We start from the raw sequence: 22,040 nt of genomic DNA, 5'->3' as shown, positions 1-22,040 counted from the left end.
CAACAGCCCTCTCCTCACTCTGTAGTCCTGGAGAGGGGGGGGGGTGCACGTGGGAGAGGGCTGAGGGAGAGGGCAGTCGAGCATAGGGTGGCTGCAGGTCCAAGTTGGGTTCACTGGGTGACTGCTTTGCAATGCAAGATGCATTTTTAAGGAAAAGCACCAGCACTCTCCTCACTGTTGTTTTAAATTTGCAGTGGCTCTAATATAAAGAAATGTATGTACGTATGTACGTATGTATGGGGGGGGGGGAGCGGAGCACTAGGGATGTGAACTAGGAGCCAAGAAAACGGTAACCCAAAAAAGTTTGGGAACCACTGCTTTAAACCTTTACCAATAGAAGGGGAGAGGACTTTGGGGCCAGGAGAGGACCACAGAGGTCGCACAGAACGTGCAGAAGAGTAATGCTTTCCCTTCGTCCTTGTCCTGACGGGAAGCACCGCACAAAGCCAACATTTATCGTCGCTGGTTACTTCATGTCTGTTCACAACGAGTTCCACTTACGGACCCTTCTGCCACGACACAGGCATCCAGTTTGCTTAAGATGTTAGAAGTCCGCGTTGCTTCGCCGGCACCAGCCGGTCAGGCGTTGCAAGAGGTCGACACTATTTCTCCCTCGCTGTTCTGCGGGAAGTGCCCCCAAAGATACCTGCTTCGGGCAATACACCGCTTAAGCCCGTCTCCCGTGTTGCAAAGGAACACCAGGGCCACTAGGGGCTGCTCGTGCTGCAGGTGCGAGGCGGGCGGCGGCATCTGGCTGCCCAAAACGCAGGAGAAGAGAGGGGTGGGGCTACAGCAGTGGCTTCGCTTGTCCGCCATTGGCTCCGCTCGAGGTCGCGCACGCGTTGACGTGTGCGAGGCTCGCGAATCGTCCCGTTGCCGCGGCGAACCTCCTTTCCGGCAGCCGCGTTGCTGAGGTCGGGATGACGGCCCAGGCGGGCTTATGGGCTGCCTGGACCGGGCCAAAGCAGAGCCGGAGACGCGGCCTATAAAGAGCGGCCTCCACATAAGTCCCTCCTCCCCTGGCCCTCCCGTTGAGGGCTGAGCGGGACTCCCTCGCCTCTCCCGACAGGTGAGTCAGTGGGGTGGCCGCCCCTCCCCCCTTTCCTCATTTGGAGAGGCAGAGGAGGTCGCCTATTGCCCAACCGGAAGTGTTACCTGCTTCAAGCGCCGCCCCTTAAAGGGGATGCGCCGTCGTCGCCTCGATCTGCTACCACCAGTCTCATGATGTTTCGAAGCAGAGGCCTCCACGGAGAGTCCCACTCAGATGGGTAGTTGCGTAGAAGCCTTCGTTTCTCTCGCCCGTGCGTAGTGCACCTCTGTAGGGAAAAAGCAACCAGATCGCATCTGCTTTTATTCGGGCGGGCCAGAAAATCGGGCAGCGATCGTCCCAAGCGGGGATTGTCAGCCGGCTGTCGCTCAAGAATCAGTGGAACAAGATTGCCCTGTCACAAATTGTGAGACTTGTGAAGTAGACGAACCGGCTGCATAATAAGGACCATTAAGCTCAGTGGGAGTGACTCTCCGTACAGGGGGGCTGTCTCTGGCAGCCGTTGTAGCTGGCATTTGGGACTGGGAGAAGGCTAATTTGGGACTTTCATTTGTATTACACAGAAGGGCAATCTCGTTATTGGGAGAGAGTTGGAAACTATCCAGAGATGCTGTAGTTCTAATGCAGAACTATGGGGATGAGTAACAAGGTGTGAGAGTCTGATATTGGTTCACAGTAATAATTGTTTTTGTATGATCAGAGTCCCTTAAAGAATTTTGTCACAAATAAGATTACATGTACTTTGCTGCAGCACGCAAAAGGGAAACTGGAGTAGGTGCCAAATTGGTTTCTTCATGTAAATGAATATTTACAAACATATAACTTGCTGTGGGGGAAAACGTAGCATAAACTGGCCTTTTAAATTGGCTTTTTAAAAATGCACAGCGGTCATAATAAATTCATATAAGTTGAAATCTTAGTAGGTCAGATAGAGAGAATAGTAGCAGATATCCTTTCCTTTTGTTTCTCTCCCTGTTGAAGCAGATGAGTCTTAAAGAGGGATTTACAGCTGGGAGGAGACAGTTGGTTTGTAGATTATGGCACTCATAGTGAAGCAGTGCCCATCTGTGGATTCTTGTTTTTAAATACAATGCATACACTGGAGTATTATAAATAGTTATGAGAATGTACTTCTCAGCAATCTGCAGAGGAATCTGATGCACAAAAAGGAACAAAAATTAAATACAGGGCTGTGCATGTGTATTCTTTTCAAACAGTTCATTCTCTACTTTTCTTTGATTAATCAAATGCCAATCTTGTTAGTTTTCTGCAAATTGCAGCACCTTTGTAATAATCTATTGAGTTAACTATACACCTAACATGAGAAAAAAAACCACCCTGTTTCTCTGCTGGAGTTGTATACCTTCATCAGTAGTGGAAAGAATGATTTTTAAACTCCTGACAATGAACCATTAAGAAAACACGTTAAAGTCCTTAAACTTCTAATTTTTATTGTTTAAAAACAATATGTTGTTTCTTTATTCTGTCTCCAAGTACCAACCTTGGTTCTTCCTTTTCAGAACTTCTTTCTTTTTGATATTTAGGTTATTTTTAAGTATCAGTGTTTAAGTGTCTTTAGCTGGATACCTATGAAACTTGTTCCTATCTGTGTTGCTATCATTTTCCTGTTAGAAATAGATACTGAATGGAGTGCTGTTTACTGTCAAGTAAATGTGTATAGGACTGAATCCTTGATTTTAATTATATTGACAAAACAGTTCAAATACGGTTTTCATAGGGATTTTTTAATGTAAGGAGATTTTTTAGTTGACTAAGCTGTTTGATATTCTTAATAAAACTTGTTCAGATAGGATAAATGCCATGTGGTTGAATTTAAAGAGTTTACTTAATTAGCAAAAAATAAATGTACTTTGGTTTTTGCAGCATACAGTTTTTGACAGTAAAAATGCTCAGTGTGAAGTTCAGTATTATCTTTTATATGTTTAAGCAATTCACAATTCAGTTTCAAAGTGTTTCCCCACTTCAATTATAAAACATACTAATATGTAAATATTCTTCTGGCAATATAGAACTGCTTTTGCTGTAATCTCATTTATTGTTGAAGTTGTTACTCAAATTGAGAAAAAGTGTGTTTGGAAAACTGTGAATACTCAAAACATACAAAAAATAACTGGTGGTGTGGTAATATTGTGCATTAATTGGATCGCGCTTTTGTGTATGTTTTAAACTGTGGTTTATTTTAAAGTGTTAGTTTAAAACTGTTTAAAATAAAACAAATATCCAAACAGGAGTTAGCAAAACTGGGGACTTGTTGAATGTGCGTATGATGATGGCAGCAAAATTATTCCAGTGGCTGGAATAACCAAATATAAAATTATTTATTTCTCCAAATATATATGTGCTGAGCCTAGTATATAGAAATAAAAGTTGATTTGAAAAAAGCGTAGTTCTCTGCACCTGTATGTATTGTATTGCATTCTTTTCCACCAAAAGATGAAAATAGAAATATATATTAATCCACCATTTCTTGGACCTTCTTTGTTCTGGAATGTTCCACTTGGGTCCTTAGTGCCTATCTAGTTCTGTTCCCAAGGGACTAGGACCTAAGCGCAGCATGCTAGAACAAAGGTCCAGGAAATGGTGGATTGATACACAATTCTACTGTCATCCTTTGGTGGAAAAGAGTATACCAACATGCTTTGTGTTGTTTTAAATATGATTAATTTCTTGCAACAGTAGCACTTCAGCATAAGAATGTGTGCAAGCATCAAATATGTATCTTCATTGTAACTGGTACTGGGACTGGCTAATAGTGTGCGATTACTACAGACAAACTATCTTTAACAGCATTGTGTATGTATAAAAGATGGCAAAAGAAAGAAAGGTGCTCTTTTTGTGTTCTTCTGAAGCACACTCAGGCTTTTGGGAAGAAATGCTTTGGAGAAAGAGGAAGTGGGAGCCAGGGAACACACTGGCAGGTCTCACATTAGAGATCACTGGTCTATCTCACGAGCTAGTTGTGAGGATCCGCTGTGGGATGGGGGTGAGAAAATGTTGCAAACTGCCCGGATCTTTTTGTGAAAGAGTGGGATAAAAATCTAATAAAAAGTCTAAAGCACCTGTCTGCTTTTGGTTAACGTAAAATCTTCTTTCCCTAAAAGAAATATATTACACTGGGTGTTTAGAGAGTTTCTCACCATTGTTCAGCTCGTTTTGTAACACTTGCGAGTCCTGGGCCATCCAGGTCAGAGCAAAAGCTTATAACCTGGAAATCTTGTTGGTGTTTAAGGCACTACCGGTCTGAAATTTTACTTTTCTACTGCAGACCATCACAGCTACTCATCTGAAACTGGTATTGACCTTTAAACCCTTGAACAGTCTGCATATTTCAGGGAATGCTGGTTCCTTTTTAGTTCATTTTATGACACACCACCCCAATTCCTATCATTTGTGTATATCTAAGGAAGGCTATGGCATGAGGCATAGTCTTTTTGGTAATAGCGCTCACTAGAGAACACGTTTCTCAAGCATAGTTTTTGTTGTTATTTTAGTGGTTCATAAAACCTTTTCAGTTTTTAAAAGCTCTGATGGATTGATTAGTTCACAGTTATTTTAAATTCCTTCTTGGATCCTAATCTCCCTTTTAACTTGTATTAAGCACTTTTCTTGTGGAAGAATGAGAGGCTGATTGTTTGGCAATTCCCTGCAGCCCCTTTTCTTGGTCTCTATAGGTTTTCCGAGTGGGCCCTTGGGGGCACAGCTTCTCCGGGCATGGATTACTGCAGAAGAAGGGTGTGTGTGTGGGAGGGAGTTACCATTTATACAGTTTATTTCTGCTTAGACTGTGTAGGATCAAAGCTATCTCTTTCTGCTATTACTTATGATGGCTAAAAGGAACTTCCAAGTTCAGAGATAATGCCTTCTGAGTACCAGTTGCTGCGGGCAACAGTGTGGGAGGCCTGGCCACATACTCCTTCCATTGTGGTATAGTGGTTAAGAGTGGTGAACTCTGATCTGGAGAAACAGGCTTGATTCCCCACTCCTCCACGTGAGCTATGGAGTGTAATCTGGTGAATCAGGTTTGTTTCCCCGCTCCTGCACATGAGGTCTGCTGGGTGACCTTGGACTCGTCACAGTTCTCTCTGAACTCTCTCAGTCCCACTTACCTCACTAGGTGCCTATTGTGTGGAGGTGGGGGGACGGTAATGTGATTGTAAGCCACTTTGAGACTCCTTATGGCAGAGAAAAGCAGAGTATAAAAACCAATGCTTCTTCTTGTGGGCTGCATGGGATATCTGGTCAGGCATTGTGGAATATGTATTTCTAGTCTGATCCAGCAGGGGTTTCCTTGTGTTCTTTGTTTTTGGTTTCTAGGTTTTACTGTTTCATGAATGAGTAATTATTATTGTTTCATGTTTTAGATGTGTTTAAAATGTAGCTTAAAATACCTGAAATAAATGTAGCTTGTACTAAAATTGCTTATACTCTTCCACAGACCATCTTAAACTATGTGGAAATGGGGCAGTGGTGATGATTCAGCCTCTACACGTGGAGTAGGTATTGTAAAAAAAGTGCTTTAACTTTGTTTGCATTGTATAAATTGTAATTCACAATTCTAAATATCTTCAGCTTTAAAAATAAGAAATTTTATTGATTTTGGAGACCGTGTCATCTCAAATGCTTGAAGGCTTATTGTTTCCAGTCTAATTGGTGTTCGGTTAACCCCATATCCGCGTTACCATATAGTTTTTGGGATTTAAAAAAAACCTGACTCAGTATTTGGGGTTGTGTATGATAGCCTTTTAAAGAAACCTCAAGCATAAGAGTGAGCATATATGTGTGTGCATGTGACATGCAGCCAGAAGATTGGCAGTGTTTTTCAACTTCCTTAAAACTACATGTGTAGCCCTGGCTACTGCAAGCTTGCTTGTAGGGATCAGACCAGGCAACGTAGAAATAATGTTACATGTAACTTCCACAATGCTGCTCATTTGGCAAAATGTATGTTTCACTTTTAAAGTATAGATTCTGTGGGACAGTTACTAAATATATTTAAAAGTATTTCATGAGCTCTCACATATGTGCAGGGATCAGTTCCATCTGCTTTTTCCACTAAAGTGCATGGGGCAGGAGATTTCGCAGTTTATGGCAGTACCTCCTTCAGACATTGCTGGGTTGGGGTACTTATTTTTAAAGATTCTTTAAAGATTTCCTCACAACTCTCTTGTGAATATTGAAATATAGAAAGTGTTCCATTCTAAAAGTATGTGAGCTTGTCTTACACCTTTTTTTTGCTGCTGATAAATTAACTCTGATCTCTTTTAGACTCATGGGACTTCCAAAGCAGCAAACATGTCAGTGGCCGATTTGACTGAACAGCTGGCCCAAACTAAACAGCTGGTAGTGCAGCTCAAGGAACATGTCAAGGAAAAGGATAATGAGCTACACAATAATAAGCAACAGTTAAAGGTATTTGTTTGTATATGTCAAAGCGGAGAACATGATTTTTAAAATTTTCTGGTAGTGATCTTTTTTCTAAATTCTTACTTAACTATTATTTCAAACTGTATTCCCAAACAGTGATTATAAGCAGCTGGTGCATCTCCCTTCTATTTTATTTTAACTTTCCATAAATTGCCAGATTTGGTTGTCACTCAAAATGCAAATGTTTCCCAAGTGAGAACAGATGCTGTTATAAGCCTAGGGTTAAAATTACCCTTTCCAAATTGGTGACTGTAATGCACTGTTGAGCCTAATGCCACCTGTCTTGGAGCTGAGGTTCTTTTAGTGCAAAAATTTGCCTAGTATTGGTCTCTCTCCCCCCGCACCCGGCCAATCTATAATATCTGCAATTAAATTGTATATGCATTTTCAGTTAAAAACAAGGTTTTAATGATCTTTAGGAAGAAAAAGAAGCCTTTGAAGCCAACATTTCCAAATTAAAGCTGCAAAACAAAGCCAAAGTAACATCGTTGAATTCGCAATTAGAGGAACTTAAGAAGCAGTTATCCGGAGCTGGAACACAAGAAGAAAAATCTGAACAAAAAAGAGTGAGTTTAAATTTTAAAATTTCAGATTGACATCAAGATTTTGGCCTTAATTGTATGTGTGTTTCTCTATGAGTTTATGGGGCATACATCTGTGCTTCCCCCACCAGTGATTTGCTTGCTGCTTTTATTAAGTTATTGCTATATAAGTTGTTTATTAACTTGTGAGTTGTTTGTTCATAGTAAACAATGTTGTGGAGAAATCACGGCACCAGAGTATGTCTGCGTCTTTGGCGGATTCTGCATGGCCCAAAATCACCGGTGTTGGCTGGTAAAAACACAGTTTGGAGGGGGAATTTCCCATGGCTTCCGCCTCCAAATCGAGGCAGCGCCGCTCTTTTCCCTTCCAAACAGTGTTTAGTTGACTTGCTAAACTGCGAGTCATTTGGAAAGCGGCAGCGTCCACCCGGTGCCAAGCGAATGGCACAGGGGGAAGGCGCTGTTTTCAGCGTGCCACTTTAAAAAAAACCTTACCTCCTCATCCCTGCTTAGCTCTGTCAGGATAAGAAAATACCGCCCCCCCTCCGCCCCCTGGGGCTGCTTGCATACATGTGTGTGAATGGCCCCAGGCCAGCATTCTTGTTATGCACACTGGTGCCTCGCCACTCCCACGGCCCTTGCAGAACCCGCCTAAGTGTGAGTGTCCCATGTTTAGATTTAAACATAATAGCCTGATTGTATGCATTCACTTAGAAGTAAACTTCATTACCTTTAAACGAACTATATCCTCTTAAAATGTGATTATGATTATAGATCAGCAATTTTGGTGGATCTGTAGACTGAAGAGATGACCCAGGTTTTACACCTGATTAATCTCTTTCCTCCTGGGAAGCCTGGAATGTTCCTTAGTTTACAAAGGAGCTTTAGATTATGAATTGGTTGGGATGCAAGTGGAAGAAAACGCAAAGTGAATTTGATCAGATGTGAGTAAGAGCACATTATCACACCTGCTCTGGCAATGGTGGCAATGAAGTGAACTCCGTTCACTCACATTCACTATGACTAAGGTTCCATCATTGGTTCCACACAGTCCCAATGCCGTGGGAGCAGAGTCTGGTCCCATTGTATAGATGACTTTCAGTTAGTGAGGCCTGATGATATGGACAAGCTGCTCAGAAGCATATGAGATGCTAGTTCTAGAGTCGACCCTTTGTGGCTGTTGGTGTCAAACAGGCCTGGGTTGGTTAAGTGGATCCAGGAGGTGATAAATGCTTCTCTGTTGAAAGATGTTGTTTTGATGGCCCTGAAAGAGAGTCACAAGGACTTTTAGAGGGTGTCCCTGGGCTCCCCTCACCTAAACAACTACTAACTGCTGGCCAGCATCCCATTTTTAGTAAGGTGCTCAAGCAGATGGTGGCTGTATGGATTCAGGCAGTCTTAGAGGAGATAGATTATCTAGACCCATTTCAGTTTGGAGTCAGGTCTGAGTTTACTGATTGCTCTGACTGATGGTATTTGATGGGAGAATGATGGAGAGTTTGTCCCTGTTGATTCTCCTGGACTTGTCAATAGCTTTTGACACTATCAAACATACTGTTCTTCTAAAAAGACTGGGAATGGGAGGTATTGTGCTTCAGTGATTCTACTCTTACTTGACCACGTATTCTAGAAGGTAGTGCTGGGGACTGCTGCTTGACCCTGCAGCATTTGTATTTCAGGGTCCCACAGGAAATAATCTTATACATGGTTGTTTCTGCATGGTACAAATATAACGGGTTGACGAAGGGAAATATCCTGGTTTGTGCAAGAACTTCTCATGGGTTCCTTCCTCAAAGTGGGATTGACCCGCAATATTTCCCTCAACCCGGGTTTTTCAAAAAACGTGAAAAACGTTTAGTGGGGGTCAAGAGAAGGAAGAAGTGAAAAGGTTGAGGGTATGGAAAATAGAGCTTCAAAGGGAAGCTGTGCAGAGTGAACATGAGGAGGGCATGAGTGGGCAAGAAAGTGACAGGAAGATTGGAGGAGCCGAAAGGGAGCAGTTGAGGGGGAAGCTGGTCCTGAATGGAGATAATAAAGGGATAATAAAGGCTGGAGAGAGGATAGAACCTTCCTTTTGTTGTATGTACTTGTGGTCCCACCTCTCTCTCTTGTACTCCTTTATTTAAAATTGTTTTTATTCATACTTTATTCAGATTTCATAGGCCAACAATTCTCAATGTACTGAAAACTTTTAAAACATTCATTGAATTGAAAAGTGTGTTGTCCTGTAGCACTGATTTAACATAAATATTTTTTTTTAGCAGAAGCTAAATTTTCAGATTTACATTTTTAGGGATCTCGAGATGGTGAACAACATAATGCTGCTGCAAGTCGTGGAAAAATATTGGTACTTAAAAAGAAAATTGAAGAATTAGAAACTCAAAATACTCAAAAAGATGAAGAGCTACAGGACAAGGTACTGCTTTGTAAAAAAGTAATAATTTTTATTGTTTGCATTTTTATTGTTTGCATTGTTGTGGTAGGATATAATTTAGAATAACATGCACACATATCAGTGGAAAAGACCAGAACAGAAACACAGATTTATTTAACAGATAGAGGGGAAGGGAGGAATATTAACCTGGAGATGGATGAGGCAAATAAGGCAGGAGGCAAGAGAAATATATACACCAATTACACTAGAGCTTGGCACAGTGGTTTAGAGTTTTTTATTTCTTCAGCATGGCACTTAAAATTATTCAGTTATAATTCAGTTTAGATGTTGGCTTCATAGATGTTACTCAGTTTGTGCAGTTCCTTTATCTTAGATGGTACTGGCTTATGATTTCTACACACAGAATTCTAACATAGGCCAAGTTCTTATCCACACTACCCTCAATCAGTCCTTCTGTTAGAAAAAACCCTCAAAAATAAAACATAAACTCTCCACTGAGGTAAACTTAATATGACTGTGATACTGCAGAATTGTTTTGCATAGAGTATTTCTGGCATTTGTGACCAGGACCTGAGTGACGGAGGGCGAGACAATCATCTTCAAAGAACCAGGTGTTTTGGTCCTTCATCAGTCATGAACAAAGGATTAAGGGAGGGGAGGGGAGGGGTAGCCAGAGGTGGGATCCAGCAGGTTCTCACAGGTTCCCGAGAGTAGGTTACTCATTTTTTGTGCGTGCTGAGAGGGGGTTACTAATTGGTGGTTTTGCCATGTGATTTTTGCCTTAGTTATGCCACTCCTCTCAGCAGTAGCACGCAAAACTTGAAGCAGTCTAGCAGGAGGTGCCCTGGCGTGCGTGGCAGCCTGCGCCTGCGTGCATTCGTTTCCCGCCCAAGGACTGGTGCAGCAGCTGCGTCCTTGCCACAGCCCCGCCCAGGAATGCCCCGCCCCCGGAATGCTCGGCCATGCCCCCGGAATGCCCAGCCCAGCCCCATTGGCGCTACGCCACAGTTTGAATCCCACCACCATGGGAACATGTTACTAAAATTTTTGGATCCCACCACTGGGGGTAGCAATATTCATTCAGGACTTTTTCTATAAGACTATCTCATCCCATCAATCACCAGCCTTGATTGTACTGGCCTGGTATGGGATGCTGAAAAAAAGTCGGCTATCCTGCTAGTGTACCAGCCCCTAGGACACCAACTGATACCCTGTTGAGCCTGCTGGAGGTGTTCCCCAGCCGTCGCATCCAAGTGCCCTTTTTGCTCCTGCATCACCTTAGCTCCCTGTTATACCATGTAACTTTGAATGATGAATCAGGTATACAGATGGCTAGAGTACTCATGGCTTGGCTTTAAGAGCATCCTATAGGATGTTTATCAAAGCCTATGAGACAGTGGTAAAGTCTACTAGAAAGTCATTTTTGTGACTTCTATTGCATCTGCTAGCTTCCACCCAGTGCAATTATTTAGGGTAATTAGGTCTCTCACATCTCTTCCAATGAGGTAAAAAATATTAGTGAGTCAGCAATTAACTATGAGGCTTTTGCTACTATTTTGCCAGGAAACCCCCCCCCCCCCCAGTCCACATTAATACAGTGCGTGAACTGGAGGCCCCTTGGCTCTCTTCAGATTCTATTAGACTGCTTCAGTTGGCTCTCTTTGATCAATGTTAACAGAATTTTGGGTTCTGTGAAGCCTACTATCTGCCTTTTATGTCCATGCCCATCATGGTTGGTTAAAGCCAGCAGTGATAAGGTGTGAGACCCACTGGTGGACATTATTGATCTGTCCCTGAGTTCAGGGATTTTCCCAGATAGGTTGAAGGAGGCAATGGTGAGACTGCTCTTTAAAAAACACCTTTGAGCCCTTGTGATCTGTGACTACTGCCAGGCACGTAGCTGGGCCATACTGTGCCCGGTGTGCATTCTGCATTCCCCCCCACCCCCACGGCGCCCCATCCCCACACACACTTACCTTAGTTCAGCCTTAAAGTGCAGGCTGGAAAAAGTGGCCTGTTCACTTGAGGCTGAAAATGGCCTTGTGGGAACTACACTTCCCAGGAGACATTGGGGCTTGCAAGGTCTCCTGGGAAGTGTAGTTTCCACCAGGCCATTTTCAGCCTCAAGTGAACAGGCCGCTTTTCCAGCCTGTACTTTCAGGCTGAACTAAGGTAAATGGGGTGGGGGGTGGGGGGAAGAACTGCGGGGGGCATGATCCCCCCAGCGTGCGCCCGGTGCAATGTGCACCCCCCGGCCCCCTGGTAGCTCTGCCTCTGATAGCGGGGACATAACTGTCACTTTGTTAAACTGACCATTTTTGAACCAGGTGTGTTAGTAAGACTGAATATCTCATGAAAGTCATAGAAACAACCAATAGGTGGAACCATTCAGCCCTTTTAGTTCAGTGAAGTTGGAAGAAACCTGAAAAAGAAAGATGATGTCTTTATAGGATGACAAAGAAAGAGAAAAGCAAAGACAAACATAAGCAAAGGAAGTCTTCATTGTGATAGATGACAGACAAGGGCACCAAGTATTAACCAAAGAGATGGTAGCAAAATATTTCTGAAAAAGTTATGATTTTGTTTCTAGATTGCTGAATTGAATGCTTCACGTCTTCGAGGGGCTGAAATGGATGCCATGCTTGCTGAGAAGCAAAAGAAATTGGCTGAAAAAGAAGCATATATCATTGATTTACAGTTATATGGTGGATCAGCTAATGATGCCAAAAAAGTACTCATCCATAACAATGAATTAAAGGTAACCTGTGAAGATATATGCATAAGTCCTCTCTTACCTATCATTTAGAGATGCTTAGTTGCAGATATGGAATGGTGCTGAATAAACTGAATAATGTACACAAAACCATAACCGTTAACCTGCTACACGTACTGTCAGATCTCTGTTGCAGACTTTGCAGTTAGTGATCAGGATTTAGCTGTGTCTGCTGCTAATTCCAGTTGCATGATTTTCATTCTACTCTGTTAATTGCCTTTCTTGGATTTTGAAGAATCAGCTTTCCACAAAGGAGGCCTCACTGAAGAGTATGGACATTCTAGTTCAGAGCTTGACAAAGAAAGTTGAAGACCTTGAAGAAAGATGTAGCCTTCTCCAAGAACAGAATGAAAACCTGAAAATTCTTCAAAACAAAGAAAAGGAACACTTCCAGGAAAGAGAAGCCATGTATACTCAAAATGTAAGTGGATCTTATAAACAGAAGAGGGAATTTATGAAGATTCATGAAGGAGAAATCCTTGCTTCTTCTCTCTTCTTCGAGGAGGAGCTATAGCATACAGAAGGTCCCAGATTCAGCCCCCGGCATCTCTAGTTGAAAGGAGCAGGTAGTAGATCGTATGAAGGATCTCTGCTTGAGACCCTCAGGAGCTGCCGCTAGTCTGAATAGACATTACTTAACTTGACAGATATATGGTCTGAGGCAGCTTCATGAGTTGATATGCAGTTAGCTAGCTCATGGGGAGGAGCTTGGAGTTGAAGTGTACAGGATATGAGAGAGGTGGCCGGTGGTGTGGGGGGAGGTTAGATCTGAGAAACCCATTGCACTTGGATCTCCAAGGTGCCCTCCTCTGTGGCCAACTAATGGAGCAGGAGCTTGGAGTTGACAGCATAAGAAGTGCTTTTAGCTGGAAGCCTTATCAGCTATCTGGGGGTGGAAAGAACGCTTTACACCAGTGGTGGCGAACCTTTGGCACTCCAGATATTATGGACTACAATTCCCATCAGCCCCTGCCAGCATGGCCAATTGGCAGGGGCTGATGGGAATTGTAGTACTTAACATCTGGAGTGCCAAAGGTTGCCACCATGGCTCTACACTGTTGCCTACTTCATTGTCTTCACTTCCCTCTTCCCATGATCTCCATAGCCACCACGCTCTCATTTCACCCTCGTAGCCATCATCTTGGTCATTGCCCTGCATTCTCCTCTCCTCTTGCTGTTGCCTGACTTGTCCCTCCAGCTTTCTTGCCACTTTTCTCCCTCTCTTCTTAACTCCTCCTTCCTTTTAAAATGTTTGGTTATGCTCATTGTGATCTCATGAGGTGACATTATTGTTTGTTTAACTGCGGTATGTGTGCTTGTAAATCCCTAAAGTTTTAATTGTAAGATTTGAAAGAGTTTTTGAGATTTCTTGTGGACCCTTTCTGACTCTGGCCCTATTGTGCAAATGTTTGGACCGCATTCTGGGGCCAGACTCAGTATTAGTTATATGTTGGTTCTTTTTGTTTATTATAGGGAGAAAAGTGGGAGGGGAGGGGGTAGAGGGAGGGAAAGATGAGGATTGATTGAAAAACTGGACACAGGTTTCTATTTATTGCAATTATCTTGCTGTTCCTTCAAAGAGCTGACATATAGTTTTGCCCTCCTTTGTGTTAATCTCAGAGTTCTGTGAAGTAGGTTTGACTGACAGAGATTGACTGGCCCAAGATCATCAGTGAGCTTCACAGCAAAGTAGGGATTTGAACCTGAGTCTCCTTGTACCTTTTTTCCTCTCTAAGCTTTTGAGAGTCAAAACTCCCTTTGTCAGATGCTTGACAAAGAGACTTTTGACTCTCGAAAGCTTATAATCCCAGAATCTTTCTGCTGGACTCCAATCTAGCTGTTCTACTGCACATCAACAGGGCTGCCTTCTGAAACTATCCCTAAACTTTGTCCAGCACTCTTTAAAAAAAAAAAAAGTTTATTTCCATTTACAAAGTTACAGAAAGATGACTGCTGTATAACAGGTAAAATTAACAAAAGCATATATATATATAAATAAGAAGTAATGTACTTTGTCCAGCACTCTTAACAGCAATGCAATACTGACTGTTTATTGATTGCAGATTAAGTTTAGGCAGTGCATGTTTGAGTGTTGCTGTCAGTCTGTTGACTGTCAGCAGAAGCCTTAGCCTGACCTCTGGGAATGCTGGAGGCTTCATATAGAGGAGAAATAACTTATGACCAGGCTCTGGCTTCTTGCCATTGTTAGCTTGGAGATACGACTCATGTCAGCCCTGAATCAGACTGACCTGCACACCATTTCCCTGATTCCTTGAGGCCCCCCTTGACCCTGGGGTCATTTAACAGGCAGAGTTTTTAGCTGTAAGGAGGAACTTTGAAAAAATGTACCTTGACAGACATTGAGATTTTTTTACAGTAGGTACTTCAAGGAAGATAGATTGGTTTTCTTAAAGTTGTTCTTACAGTTCATGAGTGGCCATGGTCCAGAAACTTCAACTGGTTCAAAATGCAGCAGGCAGGGGTGGAAAACAGGAATTGTATCACTTCCAGTGCTAAAAGAGACTACCCGGTTGTTTCCAGGGACAGTTCAAAGTGGTCTGACACCTTACATCCATGGTGGCGAACCTATGACACTCCAGATGTTCATGGACTACAATTCCCATCAGCCCCTGCCAGCATGCCCAATTGGCCATGCTGACAGGGGTTGATGGGAACTGTAGTCCATGAACATCTGGAGTGCCATAGGTTCGCCACCACTGCCTTACATGGTTTGGGCTTAGAGTACTCAAAGGACCTGCCTGCCTCCTATTATCCATGCTGCCTTTTTAAAGTTCTGTCTCATAAGCCCTGCTTTCTATATGGGTGGCTATCAGTAGTGGCACCATGTCTTTGGAATGCTATCTTCTTTGAGGCTCACTTGCTTGCCTACATTACTCTCTTCTAGGTGTTAGGCCAGAATGTTTCTGTTTAACCTGATTATTAATTAAGATGTTGATTTTAACACAATCTTTCTTAATTAATTAATGATTTGATTTGATTTGATTTGATTTTTAGACTGCCCTCCTCCGAAGGGCTCAGGGTGGTGTACAGCATAACATTATAACAATATCCTATAAAATCCTTTCAACTTTAAAACCATTTAAAAACTAACAATAAATACTAAAAGGAACTTTATATACAGCAGATGGTGATAAAAGCCCCCCCCCCCCCAACTGAGCCCACCAGAGGCCTAGATCATCTGGGGTCTCAGTCAACCCGGCTGGCCAAATGCCTGGCAGAACAGGTCCGTTTTACAGGCCCTGCGGAAGCTCTGCAAGGCCCTGGTCTCCCTAGGGAGCCTGTTCCACCAGAGAGGGGCCAGGGCTATAAAAGCCCTGGCCCTAATAGAGGCCAGTCGGATGTGTTTCGGGCCGGGGACCTACAATAGGTTTTCCCCCAAAGATTGGGGGGACCTAACGAAGCAATATGGGGAGTATGTTAATTATAGTATGCTAACCTGAGGTCTGTTATTAATTATAAATTGTTCAGTAATCTTTATTCTCTGGCTGGATTTTAATGTTAATAACTTTTAACGTTTCATGTCTTTATCATGTTTCATTTTGTAAGCCTCTTCAGGAAGTTTCCTGGAGAGGTACCATGATTTCCTCCCAAATTAACAGATCGCCATTTATGTCTGCCAGTCTGTTTCCTACAGACTGAAGACATGTTTTAAGGCAGCACCTGAATACTTTCTGGTGGGCATTATTGAAATAGATTATTATTGTGTCATGAGATACCCGACTCATTTCCAACCAGAATTAGTTCAAGGAAGTTAATTGGTACCATTCAAAATTTTAGCTTTTAATGCCTGATTTATAAGCACATTTAATCGTTGGCTTGGTACTTTCATGGTTTTACTTCGGTTTTATAGAGTTTCCTTTGTTTTTTAGATCCGTATGTTTCAAAACATTATCCAGGAAAAAGAAAAACAGCTGATGGAACTAGCACATAAACATGAACAAGAACTGTTTAAATTGGTGGCCAAATCTGATGCTAGTGCTGATTTAGAACAGGTAAGATGCAGCTATGCTGTCAATTTGATTTGTCCAGCAGGCTGTACCTAGTGGTGACTTCATTCTCTTGCAATCTCTGATGTATATTCCTGCATATCTTCTCAGTTATACCTTCAGCCATTGTGCTAAACTAAATGAAACACAAAAAATTCCAGGATTGAAGACTTATGTGTTTTTTGTGTGTTTGTTTTTAAAGCAAATTAATATTGGCTTTGAAGATTAGGGAAGAGTTGTTACTTGGGCAGATATGTAGCTGCTTTTTATGACTGAAACTGAGACCTTTCCCACTGAGTTTTAAATATGTATTTATTTAAAACATATTCACACCTTTCCACCCACATAGCGTCCCAAAGTCAGTGTAATCAAAATATTAAAAGGTTTCAATGTTGAAGTTTTAAGACATTAAAATAGCAGTTAAAATTATACGTATATAGAATATTTAAACAAGTCAGTACAACAAATCAATACCCATAACAATGCAACCAGAGAGGAGGGCCAAAGACAGTCAGTGGAAGAATGCCAAACGAAACGAAATCTTTGTCTGCTGGTGGAAGACAATGATAGAGGGAGTCAGACAGATATTCTTGGGGAGGCAGTTTCAAAATTTTGGTGCCATGACTGAGAAGACCCTTTCTCTGGTTGTCACTAATCTAACCTCATATAGCAAGACCTCCAGAGATTACCAGAATGGACGGGGTGAACAATATGGAAGGAGGTGATCCCAGAAGCAAATTGTATCCAGTATTAATGAAACAAGACTGAACCCTATAACCCACTCCAGTCAGTATTCTGGCTGCAGCATTCTGTACCAACAATGCACCAACTATAATGGACAGTCTTCAAGGGTGGTTTCATGTAGATTGCATTGCAGTATTCTAATCTAGATGTTACCATGCGCCACAATGCAGTACAATGGCAAGATCTTTCTTGCCCAGGAAAGGCCAAAGCTTGAGCACCAGCTGAAGCTCCTGATCCACAGAGCAGTGCCTCCCAGTTCCAACCATGAAAGGTCGTCTAGAGGGATACCATGATTGATGAAATCCAAAGCCATTGAGAGGCCAAGAGAATTAATGGGGGATATTAGGGGCGTCCCCCCTTTACTCATTTACCTTAACCATTCTTTTGTTTACATCTATGCTACCCTCCTAAGGAGGAGTCCGGCCGTTCCCTCCTTTTGGGGAGGTTTTTTAATTAATTGGGTTATGGGACGCCTATTATTATCGTATTGACCGCTGTTTTAATGGTTTTAATGGATTTAATATATGTAATAATTGTTTATTTTATGATAAACTGGATATATGTTGATGTTGTTGTACACCGCCCAGAGCCCCCAGGGGATGGGGCGGTCTGCAAATCTAAACAATAAATAAATAAATTAGTTATCATTGAGAAAGATATGCTGAAGGAGAGAGGCAGGGGGCTTCTAAAGAGGGAAGGGATTCTTCTGAGGAACAGAAGGGAAAATCCTGAATGTAATTTATGTGAATAGGGAATCTTCTTCTGGTAGATTACCCTTAGTCAGGTGTTAGGCCAAACTGCCAAAATTTTACCTCAGGATAAAAATAGTCACTTAAGCTATCTATAGATGATAAAGTTCTGATAACTCTAGTGTCAGGAGGATCATTATGAGTATAACCCAACTGGAATTTTAAATTCCTAAAGTAAACTGACAGCATTTAAAAACTTTTTGTATTTGAAATTACTTGTAATATCTTGCCAGAGACTGAGAAACATGTCCAACTTTTGTAACAGTGTCTAAATTGAAACAGCAGCATCACTCTGTAAACAACTGCCTGATATTTAAACTTATTTGTTTTTTGTTGTGACAATGCCAAACAACTTAGATATTTTTTCTAGTTCTTTTTGAAACTGTTGTGCCAAATCATTTCTGATTGGTGAAGAGTGTGGAAATATGGTGACACTTTACAGCTTTCAGGGAAGGATTTTTATGACAGAGGGGAGTGGGGAAATCCCAGTTTATTTAATGTATAGTTGAGGATGGGACAAAATTTTAGTTAAGGGTGGGACAAAATTTGTATACCTATACTCACTGACACACTTCGCTCATAATGTAAGGGATACTCAGTTCCTGAGGAGACAATCTGATTATCTTTTGGAGGGGGAAATGTCAATGCATCTGAAAGCATAGGGTCATCAGAGCGACCAAGTCTGTTTCAATCTTATAACCAGGCCTGAAGCTAGGTTGGAAAGGATCCAAACAATGGAGCAAGGAGCAAACTTCATTTCTTCTATAGACAGACATAAGATTGTCTCTTCTATGAGATATCCCCCCCCCCCAAAAAAAAATTGTCTTTCTGGCCCACATCTTGCCAGCCTACAGAGCTTCCTTGTTCACAGGATGCCCTTTGATGATTTCTAATGTTCTTTCTGTAGTCTCTGAACCCTCCCATGAAATGGTGACTAAGGTACCAAGAACAAAGCCCTATTTGTATTTCTTGTGGGGGTAGAGACACACAGTCCAGGTTGCCCTGATCCAGGAGATGGCATTTAGGTAGGAAAAACAGGGTAGGTCAAATTAATAGACTTCCTTGGGTGATTGCAGAAGGCTACATGGGAATGAGGAGAAGGCTATTTGTAACCTTTTGAGACACTGAAGAACTATTGACAGAGTTGCTCCATAGGTCCTAGAAACGTGAACCTTGGTGTTAGTCTTATGGGAGGGAAATATGCCAGTTATGTGCAAGCGTGTGTATGTGTTAAATCGCTTATGCATCAAAATTTACCATCAGACTGTGATAAACTGGTATTTCTGCTAGCAGATGTTAACCCTCTAATCACTTGTAGCAAGTCTTTGTTTGCTTTGGCTGCAAAAAAAAATCCACTCCAAATTTATCTCTGCAACAAAATAATGTATAAACTTGTTTAGTTTACTGGACACCTAGTTGATACAGCTTAGAAGCGTTTTATAGCTCTTTTGCCATTTTTATTTTTATTGTTGTACATAGTTCTGTATTTGTGTATGTTAATTGATGGGACCTCATTTTGTTAATGGCCTTTGTCTGAAACAGTAAAGTGTATGATATGGTGTATATGTTAAGTGTCATCAAGTCACTTCTGTCTTACTGTGACTGAATATAGAATAATGGCAATCTTGTGTCTACTTCTATTCTATAAAATGAAAATGTTTCATCCTTAACAGTTACTGAAGGCCTTGAAACAGAAGCTGCATGAGAAAGAGGAAGTCATGCTAGGAAGGACACAGGTGATAGTCATGCTGCAACAAGAACTGGATGGCAAGGACCAGCAACTGAAAGTAAGGAACAGCGTACAAGGACATTTCTTACAGCTAGATTATTACTGTACTTTATAGCTGTACTTTATTGAAATAAACAAGATTAAAATTACAGGAAGGAAAAGGTCAGGAAATACCAGGAGTAGAAACAAATAGTGGGATGCATAGTAATTGTCCACCTCATGCTTCCACTGTTATATCAGTACAGGATAGGACCTAAACTTTGCATAGGGTGAGGATGCCAGGTTCTGTAATAAAAAAAAGACAGTTGAACGTTAACTTGTAACACAGATGGGGCACAATTTCAAGCAATATAATATTAAAGCCTTGCCTTGTTCGTGTCTGGTTCAGGATTGTTGTTTTTCTCTATTTTGGATCCTGGCTAGAATTCACATGGCTGCTAAATTCCCATACATTATATATTTAGCAGATTTGATCAGTCTTTTGAAGATGATCATTACCTTCTGAACAATAAAATGAACCGTGGAAGGGAGCTCATTTTAAGGACAAATTATGAAGTGATTAAATTAGTGAGAGGGAAATCTCTGATGAGGATTAGTAAACACAAGATGAAGCAAGTGGAGTAGCATTGGGTGAAACATCAGCAGTGCAGTTCAGTGTGTGTGTGTGTATTAAGTACCATCAAGTCACTTCCAACTTGCAAGGACTTCCAAAACATCCTATCATTAACAGAACAGCCTTGCTGAGGTCTTACAAATTGAGGACCATGACTTCCTTTACTGAATCAGTCCATCTCATGTTGAGTCTTCCTCTTTTCTTCCTGTCTTCAACTTTTCCCAGTTATGGGTTCTGATACTTTATAGACATATTTCTTCCTCTCTTGCTCCCCTTCTTCTTCCCCTAAACATCAGTCTGTATACTCAAGAAAAACAGTTTCAGGTTAAAAACAAGTTTGCACCTCCACTTATTTGAAATATCATCATTTTGATCCAGGAAGTTAATGAAATCTTGGTACGTCTTCAGTCAGAAAAAGATAACCTCCAGTCCAAACTGGATGCTGAAAAGCATGTAATGAGAGCCCAGCTGAAAGACATGATGGAGAAACATGAGGTAGAAATGAAAAAAGTCAAAGAGAAACATAATGCTGACCTTCAGGCAATCCGAGAGAAGCATGAAACTGAACTACAAGAAAAAGACCAAGCCCTGCTTCAGCTTCAGAAACAAGCAGCCAGATTAAGTACCAGTGGACAGAGTAATTTGGAACAAACTATTGATTCAGATTCTATAATGAAGCAGAAGCTGGAACAACTAGAAGGTATCCTGTTGAATTACTGCAGTTTTTATAGTAGTTTGTCTAGTACATGCAGTACACATTTGATCTTGTTTTGAAACAACATCTGCAAGTCTAGTAGCATTGTTTCAAGAGTGCTGAGATACTTCTTTATGGCTAATCTGTCCAGAATCTGGGGGCCTATATAGGTTATTCATCAGGTAAAGAATGCAAGAGTAAGTTGATCTTAGACAAGTGTCCTGTGTCATCTTCTCTTAATTGAGTTTGGCTCTAATTCCAGCTAGGGAGGATGTGTAGTCCTGACTCACTCTCTGGCATCCTGCATGTGAATTACAGTGGTGGTGGTGGTGGTGGTGGTAAAAAGTGTCATCAAGTCACAGCCAACTTATGGCAACCCCTTATGATTTTCAGAGACTAATGGGGTGGTCTGCCATTGCCTGCCTTGGCATAGCGATCCTGGACTTCCTTAGTGGTCTCCCATCCAAAAACTAACCAGGGCCAACCCTACTTAGCTCTGAGATTTGCCAAGATTAGGCTAGCCTGGGCCATCCAGGGCAGGGCAAGTACAGAAATTACCTGTACTACTGTACTATGTGTCAGCTGCTTCTTGTTAATTAATGAATACTAACCATCCTTAGTAATTTTATCTTTAAAACTCATGTATCGGTATGTCAGCAGATCAAACTATATTTTCTATTATTATAATTATGAATAATGACTGAGATTGCTGTTTGTTTAAGCTGAAGTAAGACTTAAATCAGAAGAGGCCAGCAAATCTGAAGCTAAGTTTCTCAAGATGAAAGCTTGGTCCAAATCCAAGATCAAGCAGCTGGAAGATGAACTAAAAAATGTATGTAAAACTTTAACAAAATTAACACTATGCATAAGTTTCTATGATGATTGAGAAGTACTAAAACAGGGCAAAAATACCCACTTAAATTTAAAGATACAAAGGAATGTTTGGGATGCTGCAAACTGCAAGCAGAAGGTGTTCATGATCACAGGTTTTTTTTCCACCTCTCCTCTTGCCAGGAGCTCACTTTGACCCCCTTGAAAGCTGATACTAGGGTGGGAAGAGCTTCATGCTATAGTAAATCGTGTAAAGAGCCCTCAAGTTGCAGCTGATTTATGGTGACCCCATAAGGTTATAAGGCAAGAGACTAACAGGTGGTTTGCCATTGCCTGCCTCTGCATAGCAACTGTGGTCTTCCTTGGGGGTCTCTCATCCAAATGATAATGAAGGCTGACTCTGTTTATCATCTGAGTTATGAAATTGGGCTAGCCTGGACCATCAGGGAAAATCAGGGGATTTGTGCAGT

The 22,040-nt window shown here is 41.7% G+C and overlaps 1 protein-coding gene across 1 annotated transcript in view; it reads left to right on the top strand.

The window, feature by feature from the left end:
• The first annotated feature begins 858 nt into the window (after positions 1 to 858).
• Positions 859 to 22,040, top strand: part of LOC125425704 (golgin subfamily B member 1-like) — a 59,076-nt gene continuing 37,894 nt past the window's right edge. The window contains exons 1-11 of the mRNA XM_048483237.1: positions 859 to 1,069; positions 5,505 to 5,562; positions 6,335 to 6,478; positions 6,913 to 7,059; positions 9,329 to 9,451; positions 12,021 to 12,188; positions 12,439 to 12,624; positions 16,094 to 16,216; positions 19,377 to 19,490; positions 20,424 to 20,745; positions 21,462 to 21,571. Of these exons, the coding sequence (XP_048339194.1) occupies positions 5,518 to 5,562; positions 6,335 to 6,478; positions 6,913 to 7,059; positions 9,329 to 9,451; positions 12,021 to 12,188; positions 12,439 to 12,624; positions 16,094 to 16,216; positions 19,377 to 19,490; positions 20,424 to 20,745; positions 21,462 to 21,571 (1,482 nt within the window). The 5' untranslated portion in view covers positions 859 to 1,069; positions 5,505 to 5,517. The remainder of the gene's footprint in view (positions 1,070 to 5,504; positions 5,563 to 6,334; positions 6,479 to 6,912; positions 7,060 to 9,328; positions 9,452 to 12,020; positions 12,189 to 12,438; positions 12,625 to 16,093; positions 16,217 to 19,376; positions 19,491 to 20,423; positions 20,746 to 21,461; positions 21,572 to 22,040) is intronic.

The sequence above is a fragment of the Sphaerodactylus townsendi genome, linkage group LG02 (genome assembly GCF_021028975.2).
Source record: "Sphaerodactylus townsendi isolate TG3544 linkage group LG02, MPM_Stown_v2.3, whole genome shotgun sequence".
Taxonomy (NCBI): Eukaryota; Metazoa; Chordata; class Lepidosauria; order Squamata; family Sphaerodactylidae; genus Sphaerodactylus; species Sphaerodactylus townsendi.
Note: the sequence above shows the minus strand (reverse complement) of the source record. Positions and strands in the feature narration are given on the sequence as shown.